Here is a 23,058-nt window from a genome sequence, read left to right as displayed (position 1 = left end):
CTATAATTAGGGCAGTGGGTACTGTCAGAAGAAATCCCTTTCTTGAAGAAAATAGCTCTAATTCTTGTATAATTTCATTTTGTTCATTTGATTACCAGTAAAGTATTAAAGCTGTAGAAAATACAAGTTCATAACAGAAATGATGACAGCAAACGGCCTTTTAGCAGTACCACCATGAACTGTGTCAATCCAACACAAGGAAAAAGCCTCCATCCTTTTTGCTTGTGACAAGCTCAGTGGCTAAAGCTGCCCTTTACATTTTAGAGCGTAGGCTGTAACCATGTTCAACAGTGTTCAGCTCTGTTTTCTTTGATTGCAGTGTTTCATGCAATTGGATTCTTACATTAATAGTTAGATTTGCTCTTCAGACAACAGAAAAAAGAAAGGTATTTCAGCTTGTTGATGGAATACCATATTTGCATTTTTAGTTTTCAGTGTCTTTGAAAACTACTCTCCAGAGGCTATTAGGAAGATGTAGCCTGTGGTGCGTTTGCTTCTTTTTAGAAGAGAAAGGCCTTTGGTGACCAGCTGTTTTATTATTATTGCAACTTGTAACCTTTTAATTATTTTTTCCTTACATTTAGGAAACACTTAAGTTACCCTGTTTAACTGGATATGCAGCTTTAACTATACACCTAGGATATGCTAGTTCTAACAATTTCAAAACATAATAGGCCAAAAGTTATAGCTGTAGGACTTCATCTGTTTGTCTAATCGTCATTCAAGTTCCAGTGGCGCAGTTTAGTATATTTAGCAAACGAAGCAGATGCTTTTTATTTTGCTGATTGTAAGCTTGAGTTCAGATCAAGCAAAAGGAAATTACCAGAATGGGGTCAGGGATGATAGTTGAAGATAGTATTGAACAGTCTCTCTTACAAATGCAATTTTTTCAGTTATTTCATATTCAGGTGTAACTTCTGCTTTATTCTGCTTCATTCTACATTTTATGCATCAGATCTGTTTGAATAATGCTGAATACAGCTGTTCATAATTGTTTTCAGAGTTACCATATATAGTTGCATAAGTGATGCTTACATTGTTTCTAGCTGTTATTTTTTGCCACACCTTGTTACGTGTTAATCAGACTGATTTTTTCCTAATTTCCTTAAACTTCTCACCCCTTTCTAATTGTGAAGCCACCTGTAATGCACTTACAAAAACAATTTTCACATTTACAAGCAGAGCGTTAGCAAGTTGCTGCTATGAAGCAAATAAATTACTTTTTTTAATCTGATTTCGGGTTAGTAACTGTGGAATTGGAAATGTGTACCTTATCTAATGCATGTATTCAGAAACTGTGAGCTTCATTGTTTCTTGCTTGTACCGTTATGACTTAATTGATTTCAGTAGATTTGTACCTAATTCTGAGTAGAGACAGAAAGGCTACTAGATTTTTATTGTTTTCTTTTCTTTAGTTTTTGGATGGAGGGAAGGAATTATAGAATCAACAAGGTTGGAAAGGATCTTTAAATTCATTAATTCCAACTTTTATCCCAGGACTGGCAAGTCTACCACTAAACCGTGTCACTAAGGGCCTCATCGATATGTTTCCTGAGCGCTTCCAGGGGTGGTGATTGCACCACTTCCCTGGGCAGCCTGTTCCAATGTCTGCCCACCCTTTCAGTGAAGAAATTTTTCCTAATATCCAGTCTAAACCTTGCCTGGCACAGCTTGAGGCTGTTACCTCTTGTCCTATCACTGCCTACTAGGGAAAAGAGACCTGCCACCTCTTCTCTCCATCCTCCTTTCAGGTAGAGAGGGATAAGGTTCCCACAGCACCTTCTCTTCTTCAGACTAAACAACCCCAGTTCCCTCAGTCCTTCCTCTTAAGATGTGCTCCAGGCCCTTCACCAGCTTCACTGCCCTTCTCTGAATCTGCTCCAGCAACTCAGTATCTCTCTTGTAGTGAAGGCCCAGACAGTATTTGAGGTGTGGCCTCACCAGTGCCAAATACAGCAGGATTATTACTTCCCTAGTCTTGTTGGCCACACTATTTTTTAATACAGAAATAAAGCAAAAAGTCTCCTTATATGATTATTGAGCATATGTTTTACCAGCCTGTCTTTTGCAAACACTGTTGCAGTAGGACTAGGGACACTCCAGCGGGAGAGTGAAGCTGCTTGTGTCTCAAGACGTAAACTTTGACCTTGGCTCGCAGAACTGAGGTAGAAGGAAGAAAGATTGAGTGAAACTGGAATGACTCCTAGTTTGGTTCCCAATATGTGTTTTTAGCACATTAATCATATGGAAGAATGAAATGATGGTCTAAATTTTCTTGCAGTCCTTGAGTCTCTGAGCACGTATTTTTTTTTTTTATTTCATTTAGTAGGTTACACAGTGGTATTTCATGTAACTCTTAAGCTGTCACACTCAAAACAGAGTCATAACGTAACATTTCCATTATGCCCAGAAGCACTCTCTAGAAAAATAAGATTCAGCCTCTCTCCTTTGAGATAGTTCAAAGTATGACGTTACTAGATGCTGTTGGAGAGTCTTCTTCTAGCGTTCTATTTCTCTTCATGTGAATTGGGTTCACTGACATGTTAGTGAGATTCTCTGTCTGAATCTGTTTGTAATCACTGTATTCTTCCAGAATTGTAGTGTGGGTAAGTTTCATATGTTTTTATAAAACATTCTTGATACTGTTTTGTGATTTTTTTTTTTTTTTTTTTTTTTATTCCATTTTAAACAAGAGCTAGTTATAGTTTAGATTAAGTGGATTTTGATGTTTGAAGACCTTATGCTAGTTTAGAATTGTTATAATGTGCTAAAGTACTACTAGGTGAGTTTGATCCAAGCACATGACATGAGGTGAATCAGTGCTCAGTCACCTGCTCCCTGCCAGAAAATGCCACTCTAAGAAAAGCTTTCAAAGCTAAAATATTTTACTTGAAAGTTGGGACTGGGTCCAGTACATCGACGTCTAGGTACCTGATGTGTGCCAAATTTTTAAGTGTACTCTGTAGCACTTACAATTTTTGTGTGCAGCAGAGAGATTGATGTGGGGTTTTTTTCTACATGGAGGTCCCTAGGGTGGTTTCAAACTGAGGTGATTTGAAACCACGTATTTTACGTCAAATGTTTAATTTTGAAGTGTCTCCTCTCCACATCTTACAGGAACTGTAGTTGATGTTTCATGTTTGCATTTGGTTTTCCGGCTTCCTAATCAGTCTGCATCTTCTGCATTAAGTAGAGACTTTGTATGATGGGAGTTAGAGATCTTGAGATCACACAGGTCACACAACTTTATACAACAATTTTTACAACAGAAACCTAACTCAAAATATGCTGTGATAAGATTTACCAGTTAATAAAAGCTACCATAATCTCTATTTGTAGTGTGATTGTATATACTGTTAATACTACGTAGATCACATATGCTGAGAGGCTAAAAATTTTCAGCAAAAATTCACATATGTACTTGGAGGAAAAGTGTTCAGCAGCAGGACAGAAAATTACTGTGTAAATACTTGCTAATTAAATAAAAGGAATTATGTTAAGCAACTATTATAGCATACTGAACTCTCTAAGTCACAGTTTATTAGAGAACCTTAATAAAAAGGTCTCATACTGATACAGTCTGACCGTAGCCAAGTAGCAGACTGGCTTAATTTCCTGGGAATAGGAAAAGTTTCTTTTCCCATATGAGGTGTCTTCAGTGCAAAGCATCTGCTGTTGAGGTGCTGGCATGCAATTGGTGTTTCAGCTCAGAACCAGAAAAGTATTGTACATTGGTAGTGCTCTAAGCAACCTGGTCTAGTGATAGATTTCCCTGCTTCTGGCAGTGGGGTTGGACTAGGTGATGGTCCTTTCCAACCTAAACCATTCTGTTATTTAGGTAACTATCCCTCAGTGGATTCAATGGTGCTAAGTTAAAAGCTTCTGTAGCCAAGTATAAGGTTTTATTTCATTGTGCCAATTACAGGCAAGGTGATTACAGTCTAAACTACAGTCTTCCAGTAGTTCTGTGCTTCGCCCATGGTGTTAGGAAACAAAAGGAGCTCATGTACACTCAGTTGTGACTGTCCACTAACTTCGAGTAGTCTTGCTCCTCTGAGCTGTGAGCTGTTTGACCTATGAATTCGTTAGGACCTGCTTCCAGCCTAAGTCTGGAGGAAGGACAGCTCTCACTGTCACCGTGTGAGCTTTTTCAGTGCTCTGTGTGAGCAGCCCTGACTGTACTCTGATCCTCAGCCCGATGTGGGAGGTGAGGGCTGAGGTCATGTAACTTCAGAGAAGCCTGTGGCTTGCCTGCATAGAAGTCCACACTTATGTGATGTTGGAAGTCCCTTAAATTGATATCTGTAGCATGGTTTTGGGGTTTCATCTACAGTTTTCAAACAGTGATTGCAGCTCATAAACCATGATTTTTTGCTCTATCACACTTGCCTCATGAATCTCAAAAGTCTGATTCTTTTTTTGTATTTTAGGTTCTACTTAGGATTAGGTGTTCTTGGCATAGAGCTGTTAAAGAGACACTGTGATTAGGTCTTGGAATATTTCTGACATTTTCATCTCGATGTAGATGGCCAACCATGATGAAATGTCCTCTTGGAAAATCAAGTGCATCAACGATGTTAGGTTTTCTCCTCTTAGTGTTAGCACCACAGAGAAATTACTCCATCAGCAGATTCATTTCAAAAATTTTAGGCACTCTTGAGTGGGAGGAAGAGGTTAGCTTTATTAATCTGTAGTTCTTTACTCTTCCTCTGTGGTAGCATGTTTGACTTATTGCTGCAATTAAGTTTAGAACATAGTCTAAGGCCACACTTGAAAAATAATGTTTTTCTTTTCTATTAAAGTCACTCTATCTTCTGTAATGTTTCCACTGTTGAGGAAGCTGACTTTTTGGGCAGTATTACAGAAAGTGATTTAGAAACATGTAACACTGAAAGTCAAACAACTTGAATTTGCCACTCACCTAAGTATTTGCATATATATATAGAGAGAGAGAGAGTCTCCTGGGCAAGCAAAAACTTTCTGAGAATAAGGAAATTGGTATTAGAAGAGAACTGTGGTGTGTTGAAGAGTATTTTATCTTTGGTCTTACATTGTTGGAGGTTTTTTTGAGGGAGGAGTAAAGTTTCTGACTTTTTTTTTCCTCTCTCTTGACTGTTCTTTTTGCTACTGTTGCTGCTTTAGGTTGTGGGTTAAAAAGAGCAGCTCTGGCAAGTCTATTCAAGGAAGGTCATCTTAAGAGCTCTTCTTGGAGAAAGCCTATCTTTGTATTGGGTTCACATAGCTAGGTTTGGGGGGCGGGGGGGAGGGCACTGCAGATGTGGCTTCTGTGAGAAGCTACTGGGAGCTTCCACTGTGTCCAACAGAGCCAAGACCAGCCCCCTCAAAGACAGACTCATTGGCCAAGGCTGAGCCCATCAGGAATGGTGGTAATGCCTTGGTCATAAGATATTTAAGAAGGGCAGAAAAACCGTATGTGCAGTATCAACTACCAGACAGAGAGGGGAGTGAGAATATGTGAAAACAACAGCCCTGCAGACACCCAAATCAGTGCAGAAGGAGGAGAGGTGCTCCAGTCTCCAGAAGAGATTACCCTACAGCCCGTGGTGCAGACCATGGTGAGGCAGGCTGTGCCCCTGGAGCCCACGGAGGTCCACAGTGGAGCAGATCTCCACCTGCAGCCCATGGAGGACCTCATGCCAGAGCAGGGGATGCCCGATGGAGGCTCTGACCCCATGGGAAACACATGCTGGAGCAGGCTCCTGGCAGGACATGTGGCCCCATGGAGAGAGGAGCCCTCGCTGGGGCAGGTTTGCTGCAGAACTTGTGAGCTGTGGGTGACCCACGCTGGAGCAATCTGTTCCTGAAAGGTTGCACCCATGAAAGGGACCCACGCTGGAGCAGTCTGTTCCTGAAGGACTGCACCCCGTGGGAGGGACCCATGTTGCAGCAGTTCATGAAGCACTGTGTGAAGGACTCATGCTGGAGAAGTTCATGGAGGACTGTCTGCTATGGGAGGGACCCTACACTGGAGCAGGGAAAGAATATGAGGAGTCCTCCCTGTGAGGAGGAAAGGGTAGCAGAGACGATGTGGAATAAACTGACCAGAACCCCCATCACACTGTACTGTTGGTGGTGTGAAGTAGAGAATTTGGGAGTAGATTTAAGCCTGGGAAGAAGGGAGGGGTGGGAAGGAAGTGTTTTAAGATTTAGTATTTATTTCTCATTATGCTACGCTGATTTAATTGGTGATAAATGGATTTCCACAAGTTGAGTCTTTTTTGCCCATGACGGTAATTTGTGAGTGATCTTTCCCTGCTCTTATTTTGACCCAGGAGCTTTTAGTTACGTATTTTCTCCCCACCCAGCTGAAGAGGGGTGTGGTAGAGCAGCTTTAGTGGGCATCTGGTGTTCAGCTGGGGTCAACCTACCACAAACTTACTAAGAATATGTATTTGGTTATTCTTTAGCTGACTTGGATAACATAGTGACCCTTTTGGTTTCATCTGCCTTGTGTAGTTCTTTCCAAGTGCCTTGAAACATCTCATTTCAAAACAACATTTCAATCATTGTTTTGCATTCCTCAGGTCAGTGAACTGCTGGTAAGAGTTGTCAGCAATGTATCAAAAAAAAAGATATCCCCTTGGTGAAGGACTAACTTGTGAATGTGCTCTTAATTGTTCCTCTGGATGAGAACATTCCTTGTATAATGCTGTTGCCTTTTTACAGTAGCTTGTATGCTAATGACAGTGTAACTGTTACCTGACTTGGGCCTTATGGTACACATACTAAGAAGCTGTGTCTGTTATCCTTATGTTTGTAATATAAGCCCAAAAAGCAGGATTGTGTAGGCACCATATTTGCATAGGTCTGTTTTTAATGGTTAAGGGCCTACATGAATGTCTAACAAAGTGTGTTGGGCAGTTTCTGTGAATAAACAGCTTTTCTATTTTTAAACTAGTGAGATGCTGTTTTAAAGTTGAGGTTTAATAAGTACAGTTTTAGAATATTTTAAATTAAGTCATATATAGTAGAAAGATGGATTCCCTCATGCTCTGAAATTGAAATATGAGTTTCTCTTTACTTTTTCATGTGCTATTTTGTATTGGTGGTGGAGTATTTGTTTACAGCTCCACATCAGAAAAGTGTTTGCATGGTTTATTTGTGAACTGTTTCTTCCCTGACACATTAAAAAGAAGGATAAGGTGCCTATGTGAATACAAGATAGCATTAAGATATGCCTGCTGTATTAACGTAAACTAAAATCCTTTTGAATTTGTTGAGAAGCTTCTTCCCTTCCCCATAGAAGTAAAATGTTTCTGTGCATATAAAATGAGAAATTGGCTTCCTCTAGCTGCCATTGAAGAATTCTCACAGTAATATAAGCCCAGAGGGGAAAATAGGTGATACTCATTTGGGAACAGTTCTATGCAGCTATTACTTTTGGAGCACCAAATTTACTTTCTTTTTAAGCCTGTTAGCAATAACTGGAATTCATGGCAGGAAGTCTCATATCAGAGAAGGGCAAACAGATTGACAGCACTTCGAACAAGTTAGCCAGTGGCAGTGTGCTTCTCTGGACTTAGTGAAGTAATCATCATGTAGCATACTCCTATATCTTGGGAATGTACTTACGTTAATATTCTAGTACAACAGAAAAAATGAAATAGATTAGCAAAAATTAAAGCTCCATAACAGATTTCTACCTGCTCCCTACTAAAATGAATAATGGATCATTTCAGTGAATTTTTCTGCTAATCAAAAATATAATGATTTGCAAATCATTACTCAAATTTGAAGCAGTAGTTGTAATTTTTAGCAATTATATAGTAGGTGGGTTTGTTTTTTTTTTTTTTTTCCTTTATCTTTGGAATTTGTGGTTTATCAATCACATAAAATGGTTTACTGAATAACCTGCTCTTTATAACTAGCTTATGATTTGGTGCTTGCTATGTATTTTAATAGAGGCTTACCTTTATTTAACTTCTAGGTAACAACAGGGTGAGTTTAAGTGGTCCTGTTCATGAGAGTAGATCAGTTGAAAGGTACAAGACATGAATACTGATGCAGCATTTCTTTTGGTTTGCTGGGGCAGACTTCATTTAGGTTCAGTCTGCCTGGTTGGGTACATCGGCACTGCATGCCTTGAAATTTAGGCATCTCTCAAATATTTTGGTTGAGCATGCATAAAAGCAGTGCTTTTTTTTCCTTCTGTGGCAGTGACTGAAGTGGCTGTCTTTGTAGGGTGATAACTTTGTATTTAGTTTTCTGTTGTTTGTTTTTTTTTTTTATAAGCAAGTTCATTTGGAAGAAATGGGGTGAATACTACAGCAAAGAATAGGACATTCCTGTTCTTTATCTCCTCAGGGCGCCTTCTTTGATAAGGGGTTTGAGCCAACCTCCGTTTAATGAGCCTTTAGCTTAACAGGCTTCAGGTTAATTTGTATTCATGGGCTAGCATTCATCTGAGTTTTATTCTTTTTATTCTTTAAAGACATCCTTTTGCCTTTAAAACACAATACTATATACACAGTATATATATCTATATATATATAAATACATATTTATATGCTTTATATATGTATATACAAGCATATAAATTATATGTATGTGTGTGCATGTATATATTTATATAACTAGCATATTAAAAATTGCATGGAATGTTAGAGAAGTGGGCTCAGGCCTTTATAGTGTAGATTGAAAGGCTAAGTCTCATTTTCTGGACTAGTGCTGTAACACTTAGGCTGTTGTGCAGAAAGTGATTTTTGCTGCCTACCTTCCTCATCCCCACTCTTGCTAAGCTGCTGTGATTTTTGAGGTCAGCTGTTAAACTGATTTTTTTTTTTTTTTTTTTTTCCTCCTCCTAGCCATAATAGGTAACTGTACTCATGCATTTTTAAACTGGTTTTCACAGTGTGAAGGTGTGAATGGAAGGGTGTTGGAAGGGAACTAGAAGATTGACCTTTTGCCACAGATTCGTAGTTGTCTACTAAAGAATGTTTATTAAAAAAAAAATTTTCAAATTCTCCTTTCCTTTTTTCTGGTCGTTTTGTTAACTCAGGAGCCTTCAGCTGTAATTATTCAGTGCTTGTGGGTGATTTAAACTATTTTTTGCCATCTCAGACCTGTTCCAGTGACAGTCATATAGTTGGTAGTCTTTTGCATTGCTTATACTGGTTTTGTCTGTCTTGCTTGGCTGCTGATATCACAAGGGGAAAGTCTCTGAAAGAAACGATAAGGATAGAAAAAGAACGCACCATGCTTTATTCAGTGGTATAGTCTATTGCTCCCTCAGTAACTTTTTTTTATAACACTGTTGTATTTTTATGTTTCAGTAGTTTGTCATAATGTATTTTCTTAATTTTTTTTTTTTTTTAGAGAGAGCTGTAATTGATAAACAGTGGATTGTAATGCCTTAATTTATTCTTCGGGTTGAGAGGATGTTCCATGTTCTATTCTAAGTTTGCTCTTTGGAAGCCATTGGTTTCCCACTCTTCTCAGCTTACCAAAATCACTAGCAGATCTTAAAAATTTCTGAATAGTTACGTAAGTTTTATTTTGGCAATGCTGTTTCCTAAACTTCGTGATAGTCCACATGTGGAAATGTGGTGAATGTGTCACTGTTTGATACTCATATCCTCAGTTGTATGGATATTTCAAGAATTGGTTCATTTGTGTAACTGAACAAGCAAAGAGCATGTACTGCCTGTGGGAACAGGGGTGGTAGAGTGGCAGGCTTGGTAACATCTCTAGAACAGAGAGACTTACTGTGACATCCATTCCCTGGCTTGCATGCAGTGCTTCAGCATTTGTTATACTCCTCAGTCTCACAGACGACACAAGTGGTCAGTGAGCTGATCAGCCATGGCTTTTGTACACTGGAGAGAGTGGGACGAGAACTGTGAGTTCATGATTTTGCCAATGCTGAAGTAGGTGGGCATGAGGACCACTGACGGAGTTCTATATGTGATACACAAGAGTTGACAAAGTTAGTCTTTCTGATGGGAAATCACTGTCACTGTGGTTTTTGTCATTACTGTGTTTAAATCCTTTGTTCTTTAACATTAGTTGATATAATGGACGAATAAACACACAAAGGCATGTATTACATTTAAATCCGGAAATGAGAAAAATTGAAAATGTGATTATGTTTACTATAATTCCATGAGTAGAGGAAGCGTCCAGTACTTTGCGGAATGATGATTGCCCTCACCTTTTCAACATTTGTGTAGATTTGTTTGCAAGTTAAAACGTTATACTGTGCTAAATGCCACTATTGAGTAGCAAAAACAAAAGCAAAATTTCCATTTCCAATTATAAACCAAATTCTGGTTTTATAATTATAAACCAAATTCTAGTTTATAATTATATTTATCTCCTGTACCCCAAATAAGCATTTCAGTAATTTGTATGGCATCTTACATTACTGCATATCCTAAAGAGATTAAGGAATGTTATGAAAGACTGATAGGAAAGCCAAATCATAGTCATCTGTGTGTTCAGTCAGTATTGATGGTGACAAACTCTATTAAGATTTTCTCAAATCTTGGGCTAAAATCTTGGTGAAAATGACTAATTGTGTCTGAATTTGGCTAAATTGATTACTGAAGATGGTTCTGTTTTATACATGGACAGAAATCTGCCTTACAGGTATGGACACAAGAAAGCTATTGCTTGAAGTAAAACTCTTCCCTTTAACCATTTCTGTCCTTATCAAAATAAAGATCTTAGGTGTCCAGGATCTGAGTTTGACTTACTGGATTATATTGAATGTACACAATTACAGTTCTGTTTAGATTCCTAGCATAAGGATAAATCAGAGGTATATTTCATCTGGCACGCTTGATGCAAAGATGAGATGGGTTATTCAAAGAAGAACTCAGAACTAATGATTCAGATGAGCTATAGCTAAAATGAGCTTTCATGCCTACTAATCCCATCTTCTTGTTTAACTATTTTAGAATTGCAATAACATAATTTTAATAAATTCAGGACTTTAATAAATTCATAATTTTAATAAATTTAGATCTCAAAAAATCAACTTCCATATTCATGAATCGTAATCTTCTGTTTTAAGATGTTTTCATATGTAAGTAAGTGATTGTTAAAGCTGAAGTTTAGATGCTACCTTGATGCTTGCTGTACCCCTAACCTAGGTAGATCTGCACATTAATTCTGACTTCGAAGTGACTTAAGCAGATCATACACTCCAGTTATGCATTGTGGTCTGATGCCAAGTGACCTGTAGGTTTTTCTGAATATACGTCAGCATATTTTTTTGCCAGATCACAAATTGAGTAATCCAGCGCCTCTGTCATTCTTGTCACTTTATTTGTATTTACTGTGTCTGGCTTTTGCGCACTGTAAACAGCACTAGTGGAGTTGACTGTGCTTTTTATATAGAAGAAGGGTTGCTATAAAAATGACTAGAAGATGATATGTGGCTAGGGAATAAATATTACTCATTCCCAGTGAAATGTAGTGAGTGGATGGACAGTATGTCGTGCTGATTATATCCATGTGAAAGATACATCAAGGGCCTGGAGCTAGAAAGATGAAGAATACTTTAAAAGGCAGAAGAGAATAAAGCTGAGGTTATACATTTACTGCAAATTTCAGGAGCTAAGAAGTCTTGCTCTTCCTTCCTTGTTAGAGCAGGCCACTGCCAGGTATGTGTCGTGTTGTGTTCTCAGCTTGTATTCCTGATGGGGGCTGGCAGCTCTAGCTGGATTCACTTGCTGAAATGTATGTGTTTATTACCACTTGGGATGCTGTAGGGCATCCGGCTGCTTGTGCAGTAAGGTGTAATTCTTGCCCCTATTACTGTTTTTAATACCAGCTGTATGTGGGTATTTTGGACATACTAGGGTGTCTAAGATACCAGTAGGTGCCTATAATTATGTGCTTGAATTGAACTTCTAATTCCTCTTGCTTGTTTCCTTTCATTGGTGTTATGTTAGATTTAATTTCTTTTTATATTGCAGGTTTCTAGTAGTTTGAAATTACAATTTGTTGCTCCAGTTAAATTCTGATCAATCAAGCGTGTTTTATTTCTTGTTACAATGGCAAAAAGCTAGCCTATCTTGTATTTGTTAAGCACTTTTTTTTTAGATTTCTCTATTTCAATAGGAATAATAAGTCTTGAATTTGTATCATTATTTAGTATTTATTTATTGCTGTCTTACCGTAAGGGGGACATACACATTTTCCTTTTTCTTCAGTCAAAAGGAACATACGTCCTTATCAAGTATGTAGGAAATGCAGCTTTTTCAGCAGGAGTAGTCCCAGATTCCAATTGGAGATTTTGAGATCTGTGTGTGTTTGTGTATTATTTGAATATTTTAATTATCCCCCACCCCCAGTTTTCAGTTTTTATCCATGCACTGTGGTGAAACATGTCTATTTGAGAAAGTAAAACATCCATATCTATGCTTTTGTCATCCAATCATGAGAATTAATTTATTTTTTTCCTCAAGAATTACAAATATGTAGAATCTTACCAGAGGTCATGAATCTTGAGATAATCGTAATTTTCATTGCAGTCATGTTGGTGTCCAGAGTCCACATGATATGACTTCAGGCAGAGTGAAAGTGCTTGCTTTGAAAGAAAAGTTGGAGGTTTTGTAAGCCAGTTCCTTTAATGGATAATTAATAAGGAGAGGGAAGGAAAGAAGGCTTTCTGACATCCTGCTTGTTTAAGTATTTATGTTGCTTTAAATACTTGAGTAGTTCTGTGAGACTAACATACATTTGAATTAAATGTAGGCAGTGATCAGTTATGGTGTGTTGACCAGTTTAGTTGGGCTTTGTTTGTTTTACCTGTTGTTTGTTTGTTGTTTGTTTCTTTTCTCAGCACTGAGAAAAGTAAGTTCTAACTCAGTATGAATATGATAGAGTTATAGGATCATAGAACAGTTTATCATCCAACCTGGCCTTGAACACTGCCAGGTATGGAGCGCTCACAGTTTCCCTGGGCAACCCATTCCAGTGCCTCACCACCCTTACAGTAAAGAACTTCTTCCTTATATCCAATCCAAACTTCCCCTGTTTAAGTTTTAACCCATTACCCCTTGTCCTGTCACTACAGTCCCTAATGAAGAGTCCCTCCTCAGCATCCTTATAGGCCCCCCTTCAGATACTGAAAGGCTGCTATGAGGTCTCCATGCAGCCTTCTCTTCTCCAGGCTGAGCAGCTCCAGCTTTCTTAGGGTATCTTCATACAGGAGGTGCTCCAGTCCCTTCATCATCCTTGTGGCCCTCCTCTGGACTTGTTCCAACACTTCTATGTCCTTTTTATGTTGAGGACACCAGAACTGCACACAATAGTGCTCTTCAGTGGGCTAACTGCAGGTTATTCTTAGGTCCACAATCTGGACATGGTTCAACATTTCTTTAAGAATGAATGAAAAGTTTGTTCACAAGTCTGGTATGTGTTATTTAAAATGCAGGAGGCTGTTAAATTGAGTATCTTTAGCTATATAGATGAGTCTTTCAAACAGATTAACATGGAATTATCATAGACACCTGTAGGAAAATTTTAGTGCTCTACAACTTACACTCTTTGATTCTGTGTTTTGTTTCTGCGTAGCTTCTATATATTACTCAATAAAATGAGGATTAATTTTCAGTTTCAATTTTAAACTTTGAGTAAGAATCTTATGTCCTTTACCTAGTGAGCCTGAGATGCAGAAAAAAAAAATAGTGTATCAGGAAAAAAAAACAAGAGAACTGTGAAATTTTAAACACTATTCTTAATTTGCCTTTTCAGCTCACAGAGACTACCACCTGGCAGTATCAAGGAAACTGGAGTATTTGTTTGCTTGTTTATTTTTTTCCTTCCTTGTGTTAGCCAGCTTAACACCTTTCATAGCTCAGTTGCTTGTGTTTCTGCTGTTGTATCTTTGCTGTGTGTTTAGGGGTCTCCAAGATGACTCAGCTTTTTTCAGTAAGTGTTGTTTTAGAAGCGTTTGCAAGGAATAATAGAGATGCTATTACTTTTCCTTTCATTTTTAAGCTGAGAGGGTTTTGAAAAACATATGCTACCCTGTTAAGCCATCCAGACAAGTACATTGGGTCCTTAGCTGATCATTTGGCTCAGTGTCCTTTCTAGTTACTGAAGGGGAACATGGAAAAGAGCACTCTGGCAGGCAGCAGAGTGTGTCTTCTGCACTGCTGTGCTTACGTGATGGTTGGTACGATGATTGAAAACAGCCCCTATGTTTCCCATTTGATTTCACGTCAGAATCATCTGCTGATCGCAGGACAAGCAGATTACTGTGGTTAAGCAGTAAGCATTTGTCAGACTGCAGGGAAGATATTTGCATATATTGTAGTCATGGGATCTGCTCTTCTTTTTTCAGTTGTCTTCATAGTATGTATGTTGAAGTTTAAACTCTGTTGTATACCTTTTATGTATTCAGAAAGTGAGGCAGTGTCTGCATTATTATCCCTATGAAAAATATTTTTACATGGCAAAGGACGTGTTGATAAGTGAAGTCCCTAATTGCTGTAAATAAATCTCATAAGAGCAACTACTTTCTTTCCATGATTGTGCCTTTCATTGATAAAATGATAATAATAAACATAACTTTAGAGATACAGACACAAAGACATGCATGAGAAATAAAGCATGGTTAACAGCAGTAGCTAGAGTTTCAGAGGAAACTACTTGAAAGGATAAACAGGTAGAAAAGCCACTGTTCAAGATCTTTGATGAAATGAAGCCAAGAGTTGAAAGGAATTTTATTCGCTTTTTAGTGTTAAATAAACCTTATTGACCTTCTTTTTTAAAGACAGGAAAGATTGTGTAAAAAAAAAAAAAGTTTGAAAACTGAAATCACCTTTGACATAAAAGATGATAGCTTCACAGGCAAAATTCAACCTGAATTTTTCTCTTGTGAGAAACTCCCTGGAAATACAAGTGGGTGTGTTCTGCTTGGGTAATCACATGTAAATGCAGAGGTGCCAGCAGTACTATAAAAATGACTGTAGTGTCTTTGAAGGCACTCTGAAGCTTCCAGTCAAATATACTCTTGAATAATTAAATCTTTTTTTGGTTTTAATTTACATGAAAAACGTAATGACATCCTCCCAAGTACCAGATTTCCTTCCCTTCTATTATTTCTCATGCAAAGAACAGAGTATTTTGAGATATTGCTGATAACCTGTACAGTGAAGAAAGGTGCTGAAAGAGCAGGTCCAGATAGTTCTTTGTTCTGACCCTTTGTAACCTGTTCTTAATGCAGAAGTGTCAGCTTGATAATCCTAGGTACATCTGAGGTGATCTTAGAAGTCTGACCTCCCCTCTGCAAATAAAGGGAGGCAGTTCTGTCCGCTTTGTTAGGCTCTCTGACTCCTGGCTCTTCATTGTGACCATTTATGTGAACCTCCTTGTAAGATTGGCTGCTCAGCTGGCTGTACATGGTTTTAATCTTTTGGGGTTTGCTTTTGTTTGTTTTTTTTGGCAGATACTGAGCGTCTCTATTCAGTAGTGTTCGAAGAGATCTGTGAGAGTTTTGGAAAGTCCTATACCTGGGATGTGAAATCCTTGGTCATGGGGAAAAAAGGCGCAGAAGCGGCGGAGATTATTCGAGATGTTCTAGATCTTCCACTAACCAAAGAGGAGTTACTACATGAAAGTAAAATTAAGCAGGAGAAGATATTCCATACTGCTGAATTGATGCCAGGTATGTTTCATTTCAATGTTTTTATGTTGTTTATGGAATTACATAAGAGCTAACCAAGGTAGAAATTTTTAATCTGCCTTCCAAAAACCAGTTTCACTTATGGATTATGTTACGTCACTCTTGTTTCAGCAAATTTTACTCAAATCTACCTGTTAAGGAGATATTTTATGTGTTAAAGGGTACTGAATATTTTTTCTTGTATACTTGGAAAGCAGCATTTTTTTGTGTGTTTTAAAAGAAGAAAAATGAATTCTGCATTAATTCTGTTTTCTAAACCAGTCATTCTTTATACTTGTTGTTGGTATACAACAACATTAATTAAACTTGTTGTTTAATTCAGAAAGTTATTTTTCTCTGGCTATGAGAGAAGTACAAATACACTTTTAAACGTTCAGGCAAATGTATGAGCCCGTGAGTTCTTTCAGCTGGGATTAATCTTGCCTAACCTGAACACTGAAATTTAAGCGTGGTGTCTGAGCCTGCTGTGTGTCAACGGAGAGGGAAGGTTTCTCAGGTTATCCTAAGGCAGGTAAATTTCATCACCTCTGAAGATATATGCCATTAACCAGTGTAGGAAGCCCAAATGAGTCAGTTAACAGGGTACCTCAAGATAAGCAAAAGGATGAATCTTATCTGTGGTGTGAACTCATACTTTTATATTGCGTTACATTTACATCTGAAATACTTAGAGAAAAATCTTCAGCCATCCAAGACAAGCGATACCTAAAGGTGTGATTGCTGTTAACTTTTTGTACAGTGTTAAGCTTCCTGGAGCAAATGTCAATATTTTTTGAAGGAAAAGAATAAAAAAGAGGAGTTAGGAGAGGGGGAGGAATAAAAAAAAGTATTAGAAGTGAAATAGCTACATGTCATTATAACAAGTCTAGCTTACAACTTTCTATTTGTGTGCCTGTTTGTTCTGACAATCTCTACATCACCTTAATGATTTGATTTTTAGATTTTTTTTTTTTTGCCTAGTTTCATAATGCATTAAGGGGATGAAAGTTAAAAATACATGATGTGTTAGGAATTAATAAGTAGCAGCAAAAATAAAATATGTAAAATTTTTTACGCAGTTTAAAAACTTGAGTATTTTGAGCCAACTTAATTATCTCTCTTATATGCAAGTTTTTTCAAATTGCATCTTTCTCACTTATAGATCCACTTAAAATTGTAAACCTGAGAAAACAAGAAAGATGTGAGGCATGTGTCTTCCTTGTTTTGTGTCAAACTTCTGGGACTAACTTTGCAGCTATATCTTTTGCAAAACAAACAAAACCTAGTCTGGGTTTAGAAAATGCCAGATGGACAGACTGGGTGAAATGTAAGGAGGCATAGAGAAGAGTCACTGTAAAGTGACAGCATACGTAATAGATGCCATTAAGTGGATATTCTGTGCCTGCTAGGGATTGTGATAATGTGGCTGAGCTGGCTTGAACAGAGTTGCAGAGACGTGATGGAACGGATTAGCCAAAGGAACATGAAGTTTTGTGCTCTTCCTGCCTTCAAAAAGTGAATTCTGGGCTTGCTGAAGCTGGGCTATTACAGATGAAACAAGCAAAATACTTACTGGGACAAGGAAGTAAACTTTTTTATCATCGCCAGAATTGTTGAACTGATTGTCTTTTCAGTTCAACTAAATACATGTGATAACTTTCTTCAGGCTATTTTCTAAAGCAGAATTTATGTGAACTTAAATACTTTATGCTGACTGGCTGTTCTGGGGAGCAAAGGCAGCCTTCGTTACTGAAGTAATGAGTTCTATGCTTTATTTGGTAGCAGCATACAAGACACAAGCTGAATTGCCATGAATTTTGAGAAAACCAGGTTGATACAAGCTAATAATCTAAAAAGAAGTGGCTCCAGCTACTTACTATTTAGTTAAGGACCGACCTGTTCTGATAGCCAGATTTTTTAATCTGATACTTCTGTTCTTTTGTGTCTTCTGAGGATTTATGAACATAATCTTGTTTGTTTTCATTGTGTTCTTTAATTAAGAATGGACTTTATGCATGTGTTGTGGAAGATGTAAGATGGTGGTAACGTTCAGAGTTCACAGTATTCTCTGACTAAATTGGTCTTTCATATAGTTACAGGTAAATATATAGGAAAGAAAGGATTTATTTTCATACTTACAGCGTAGAGATGATTTGTGCTGAGTCTCCGGCCATCTTTTGAGAGTTAAGACGCAAGTGAGGTTCTGTTTTTTTCAGTTAATTTGTACAGTTTTTCCAAAAAATAATATTTGAATTTGGTTTGGTGGAGAGCAGTGCTGAAGACCAACTATGTTTGAAGAAGTGAGTCAAACAAAGCAGTGCTTGTTTCTGGGGACAGAATGAGTTGTGCATGTATTTTTGCCAGTGATGATAACTGTTAATTCCCAAGTCAAGTAGTTGACATGTATGCCAGTGATGGTTAAGGATGGTGTGGAAGTTGTATGAATACTGGCAGCACACAATTCAATTGGCAAAGCAGTTCTTTGCCTGACAGGTTATATCACAGCCATGCCACTTAATGTACAAGAGTTCTGAGGCATTACGAGTTGGAAATGGAATTTTGACTATTTCAGTATGGCTGAACTGACTGACAAACTTCAATATATCATGTCAAAATCTGTGGTCAAAATACAGATTTAATCTATGAAGAGGATATATCTGTTTCTAATATGGAATTTTCAGTAACTGTTGGAGAGTTTTTCACAGTTGGATTTATTTTTAGTTCTGAAAGAACCTTAGGGAAGGCTAGTTTTGATTCAGTGGAGAAGAGAATTAATCCAAGGCAACACTGACAAAATGACAGGGCTGCCACTTGTGCTGCTTTTCTAAGTATTTCTGTCAGAGTATAGACATTGTTTGTTGTGAGAGTAACATAGCAGGCTTACAGTTTCTGCAAATGCAGTACTACATTGCAGGGAAGTGGTTCATCGGAAGAGTAACGAATGACAAGTGGAGCAGAAGAAAACCGTGCATATATATGTTTACCTATACATGTATCGAAGTGCTCTTGCTTAGCTTAAACCCAAAACCCCCAGAAAAATGTAACTCCCAGTTACACAGCTGCCAACAGTTACTATAATATGTCAGAATTACAAAATTAATACCATAATTTCATAGCAGTTTCTGGGTTTTGGCTTATCATTACCACAAAGTACAGATCCACAGCTACAATGTGGTTATGTATACCTTTCAGACATTTTCCATTCCTGGGTTATTTTCATGATAGCTGAGATTTCTCTGTGGCAGCTCCTGTTTAGCCACTGCAGAATGTGATGTGCAAGCTATTTTCCAGTTCAAGTACAGTTGGCTGTCTCTTGCAGACATGAGGAGCTAGTTTCATAGCTCAGTTTTAGTACCAAATGAAGCCAGTCAGAAATGTCAAAACAAGAGGAAAAAAAAAAAACCCAGTTCAGTTCCAATGGCAACTCACACTGAAGTTATATATATATTTCTTGAACAGTTTCATTCAACTAGCAGTCTAGCTTACTTAGCTATTCCTTCATTGATTCATGTTGTGTCCTTAACTGTTAAACAGAGTTCCTACTATGTTATTTTTTATTTTCCTTGTTGTTACTGTTTTAATGGTAGGAAATTACTGAGTCCATCCATGCAGGGCTGCGTGAGCCTGTAACCCCTAGAGATTAGTCAGCTGCAAACTGGGAATGATGCTGTCTGTTTGGCTCATTTCAAACATTTAGCCTTTGCATTAAGTCCTAAAGCTTTGCAACCCAAAAATGCTTTTATCAGAAAGTCAGCAAAACAAGTGTAAGAGGTTCTGAACTGTGTAAAATTTAGTACTTACATTTTAGTACTGTCACTTTTCCGTGGCCATGTACATTGCAGTATGTCTAGACTAAAATGAAATGGTCGATTTGGTGAATGAGTTGTGTATGATACCAGAAGGATCTCAGGTACTTTTTAGAGAGTAGTAAGTTGAGAAGGTAGAATTCTTTATTAATAGCCAATCAGGTGGAGAGTAGGTTAATAGTTTCCAAGTCCGCTTTTGTAGCTCAGTAAAAGGATAGTGTACTATTTCAGATAGCATTTTTAAACGGTGTCCTAGCAGCAGTTTTAAACAGTGTCCTAGGACGAAAAAGTAATGTGTGAATCTGCAAGTTTATGTTTTCATAGTCTCATGAGATTCAGAAATAGGATTAGAATAGACTAGACCAAACTAGGGCTGGACTATTTCACTTGGGGGGGACCTACAACGGTAGTGTAGTCCAATTGCCTGAACAGTTCAGGACTGACCAAGTTAAAGCATTCATGGCAATTACACCACGTGGTGGATAGCCCCACCTCTGTAACTCTGTCACTTGCACAGCAGCAATGTTGACTTCAGTATTCAGAGCAAGTGTAGATAATGAATAGCTCTGTGCTGATAGGCTTGCAACTGTTGTAGCACACCAGACTACATAAAAATTACTTTTAATCAGCTTTTTGACTTAAGTGAACAGACAGCTGCTTCTGTTCTGATTTTTTATCTTCTTTGTTCAGTGCTTTTAATGTTCAGAGGCTGCTGAAGTTTTTCCCATAGAATTGCTTTTATGAACTTAAAGGATTGTCATTGAATTTGCTAGAAATCAAATCAACTTGACAAAGCTCTGAGTGGTAATCTTAGCTTTTCTTTGATTAAAGACAGATGAAATCTTGAATAGCTTTAAGTGTGATGTAGTATCACATTCAATGTAGGAACTGTACATGATTTTGAAAAAGAGGAGCAGTCTTTTCATACAGACGCTATATCCTTAAGATTTTTATTTGTGCACAACTGGATATAAATTATCAAGTCATGAATAATTCATGTACGCAGTTAATTTAAACAGTGCTTGGAGCATTCTGGTTTCCTTTTGTCTTTCTCTCAGCAGTAAATCTTTTCTTCCAAATGCACCCTGAACACTCTTGGACAGCTTGTTTTCTGCAACATTACAGGAAAAAGAAGTGGACTAGTTCTAAAGACCCTTGATTTTAGTGATCCAGAGATGAGGTGTACTCTGTTCTCATGCAGTTGGTGTGAGTAGAAAGCTAGCTGTATCTACGCAGTGGTGAATGAAGAGCAATGCTGTGACAGATATATGTGAAGATCATCTTAGAGGTAGTGCTAAAATTCTGCAAAAAGAATGTGAAGCTGTATGTAGGATAATAATTTGTGTGCAAGGTATGGGAAGAAAGAACATGGTGATGAGTATCATTCTGCCAACAAAAAATTCAATGCACAGGACAAGCCTGTTGATCAAGACAGTGTTCATTAGAAAAGTCTGTGGCCATGTTGTTTCTTCTGCAGAATATGTAGCATCTCAGCTACAAGGCATAACAAGTATAGTTATGTTCTCACAGGCTACCTAGTGTAGATGAGCTCTAAAACTATAGCAGAGAATGAGAAACAAAACATGCTTGTACGCCAGTGAAGGAAAAAGGAAACAAGATAAAAAAAGCTAGTAGATTAACAAACTGTCAAACTTGATGCAAAAAGGAAAACAAAAAATAATATTATTTGGATAAAAGTAAGCTCAGATTAAATAAATAAATAAATAGATTGCCAAGAAAACTCAAGCATATATAGATACAACAAAATATATGTAGGGAAAGATTTGGTTGCTCATGAAATACTGAGGGTTTTTTCTCTGTTAAAAAGAACTTTGTGGCATGTTTCAGTACCCCACCCCATTTTTGAAAGAAGCACATTTCTTACTAAAATATTTACGGAGAGAATCATTCCTTTGCTTATAATTACAGTTGATGGTAAAATATATGTGACTTATAATACTCGAGATAAAATTGCCAAATGAGAGTTGCCTGTATGGCTTATTAAGGAGAATGAGTATCTTTTCAACAATTAAAATGAACTGGAGAGCAAATCACATGTTGCAATTACAATATCCAGAAAAAACAGGAATAGCGCAGGAATTTGATTGGATAAATGATCAAATAACAAGTAACTAGCTGGGGAGGGGGATAAGGCAATTTAATAAATAAAATATCCTAAATAAGTCAGTTTTTTCTAAAATATTTCTGTAGTCCCCAAAACTTTGTCAAAGGATATGCAGCAGTTGTCAGGAGCAGTAATATTGTCTCTATAATAATAATGATTTGAGGCCTGAGTGAGAGAAGGTTTTAAATAAGAAGTAACGTATTTCATTAAATCAGCTGAATTGTGGAGAAGCTTTTGGGCATTGAAAGTCAATCAGTTTTGAAATACCCATTTACTGTTTTGGGTTTTTTTAAGAGTTTGCGTGGGTTTGCTTTCTAAAACAACTAGTAAGAGGAAGACACAAAATAATAATTTTTAGTCTAACCAAAGCTTCTGTCATTTTCATACATTCTGCCCTTAGTTTTCTGTAATATCTCAGTTTGAACTTGAATCTGAAAATGAATCTATGGAAAACCCACAACAGAACCTGATTTCATTGGCTACATGATGCTTGCATTTAGTTAATGTAAAGAATATGCTGTATTTATGGTGTTTGGTTTAGGTGTTGGTTTTGGGTTTTTTTGATTTTTTTTTTTTGGTTTTTTTTGGTCTGTGGTTGTGTGGGGTTTTTTGTTGGTTTTTTGTTTGTTTTTATTTTTTACTATCTTGAACTAAATCCAACATTATACTATTATGTGACCTTGTTCATGCAGTCTGTGGTGGCAGTACACAAACCAGCTGTATTTCTGAAGACATAAGTCTGTAGGACTTCATCTGTGCTTATAAGACCATCAGGCAGTTGATTTTCAGGTTAAGGTGCTGGTAGAGGTTAGAGTGTGGTTGTGTGGATGATGATGTAGTTATGCCTTAAAAATACTTGACTGCAAGCAGAAATAGGAACACCAGAAATAATTCAACTGGTAAACAGAGGAAACTGAAATTGTGTTTCAGTGCTGAATTGGCATGAATAATCCTCTTCTCTGTCTTGCCCAGTTTATGATGGAGATCACTTTTTTTTCTGTCTTGAAAATAATTCTTATACTGTACTATGACCTGTTCATAGAAACTTCATTTTAGGTAAAGAGAAAAATAAAAAAAAATACTTTGTAAGGCAAAAGTTTGATTGGAGACTTACATTACAAAAACCAGCAGAGCTTTATATTATCTCCTTAATTGTCTTGGAGGCATTTCACAAAAAATAGGTTCGAATCTGGAGTTCCAGAAGTGGTATAAGTTAAGGGCAGTGATCTGTTCAGTAGCAGAAAAACACAAGAAAAGAGATTCTACAAAGACTTGAAAGACTATCAAGTAAATTGTAGCAAAAATTTATGTGTTCACTGTTCTGAAGTATTCTGTATGACAAAGAGTTCATGTTGTATAAAGCTAATAGGAAAAATAAAAATTTCCTTTGTTTTTCATCACTTTGAGTTAGCTATCAGGAGTTATGTCTTGTTAATTTTCACTTCATAATGAATAATGATATTTCACTATAAAATTTGATAACTGAA

At 37.3% G+C, this 23,058-nt stretch overlaps 1 protein-coding gene across 1 annotated transcript in view; it reads left to right on the top strand.

The window, feature by feature from the left end:
- The window catches only part of PUDP (pseudouridine 5'-phosphatase), an 81,309-nt gene that overhangs the window by 10,898 nt on the left and 47,353 nt on the right, over positions 1 to 23,058 (top strand). Inside the window, exon 2 of the mRNA XM_057419674.1 lies at positions 15,425 to 15,643. Within this exon, the coding sequence (XP_057275657.1) occupies positions 15,425 to 15,643 (219 nt within the window). The remainder of the gene's footprint in view (positions 1 to 15,424; positions 15,644 to 23,058) is intronic.

Source organism: Pezoporus wallicus, unplaced genomic scaffold, assembly GCF_028554395.1.
Source record: "Pezoporus wallicus isolate ANWC-B61680 ecotype Strahan unplaced genomic scaffold, APGP_CSIRO_Pwel_v1 contig_5767, whole genome shotgun sequence".
Classification (NCBI taxonomy): Eukaryota; Metazoa; Chordata; class Aves; order Psittaciformes; family Psittacidae; genus Pezoporus; species Pezoporus wallicus.
Note: the sequence above shows the minus strand (reverse complement) of the source record. Positions and strands in the feature narration are given on the sequence as shown.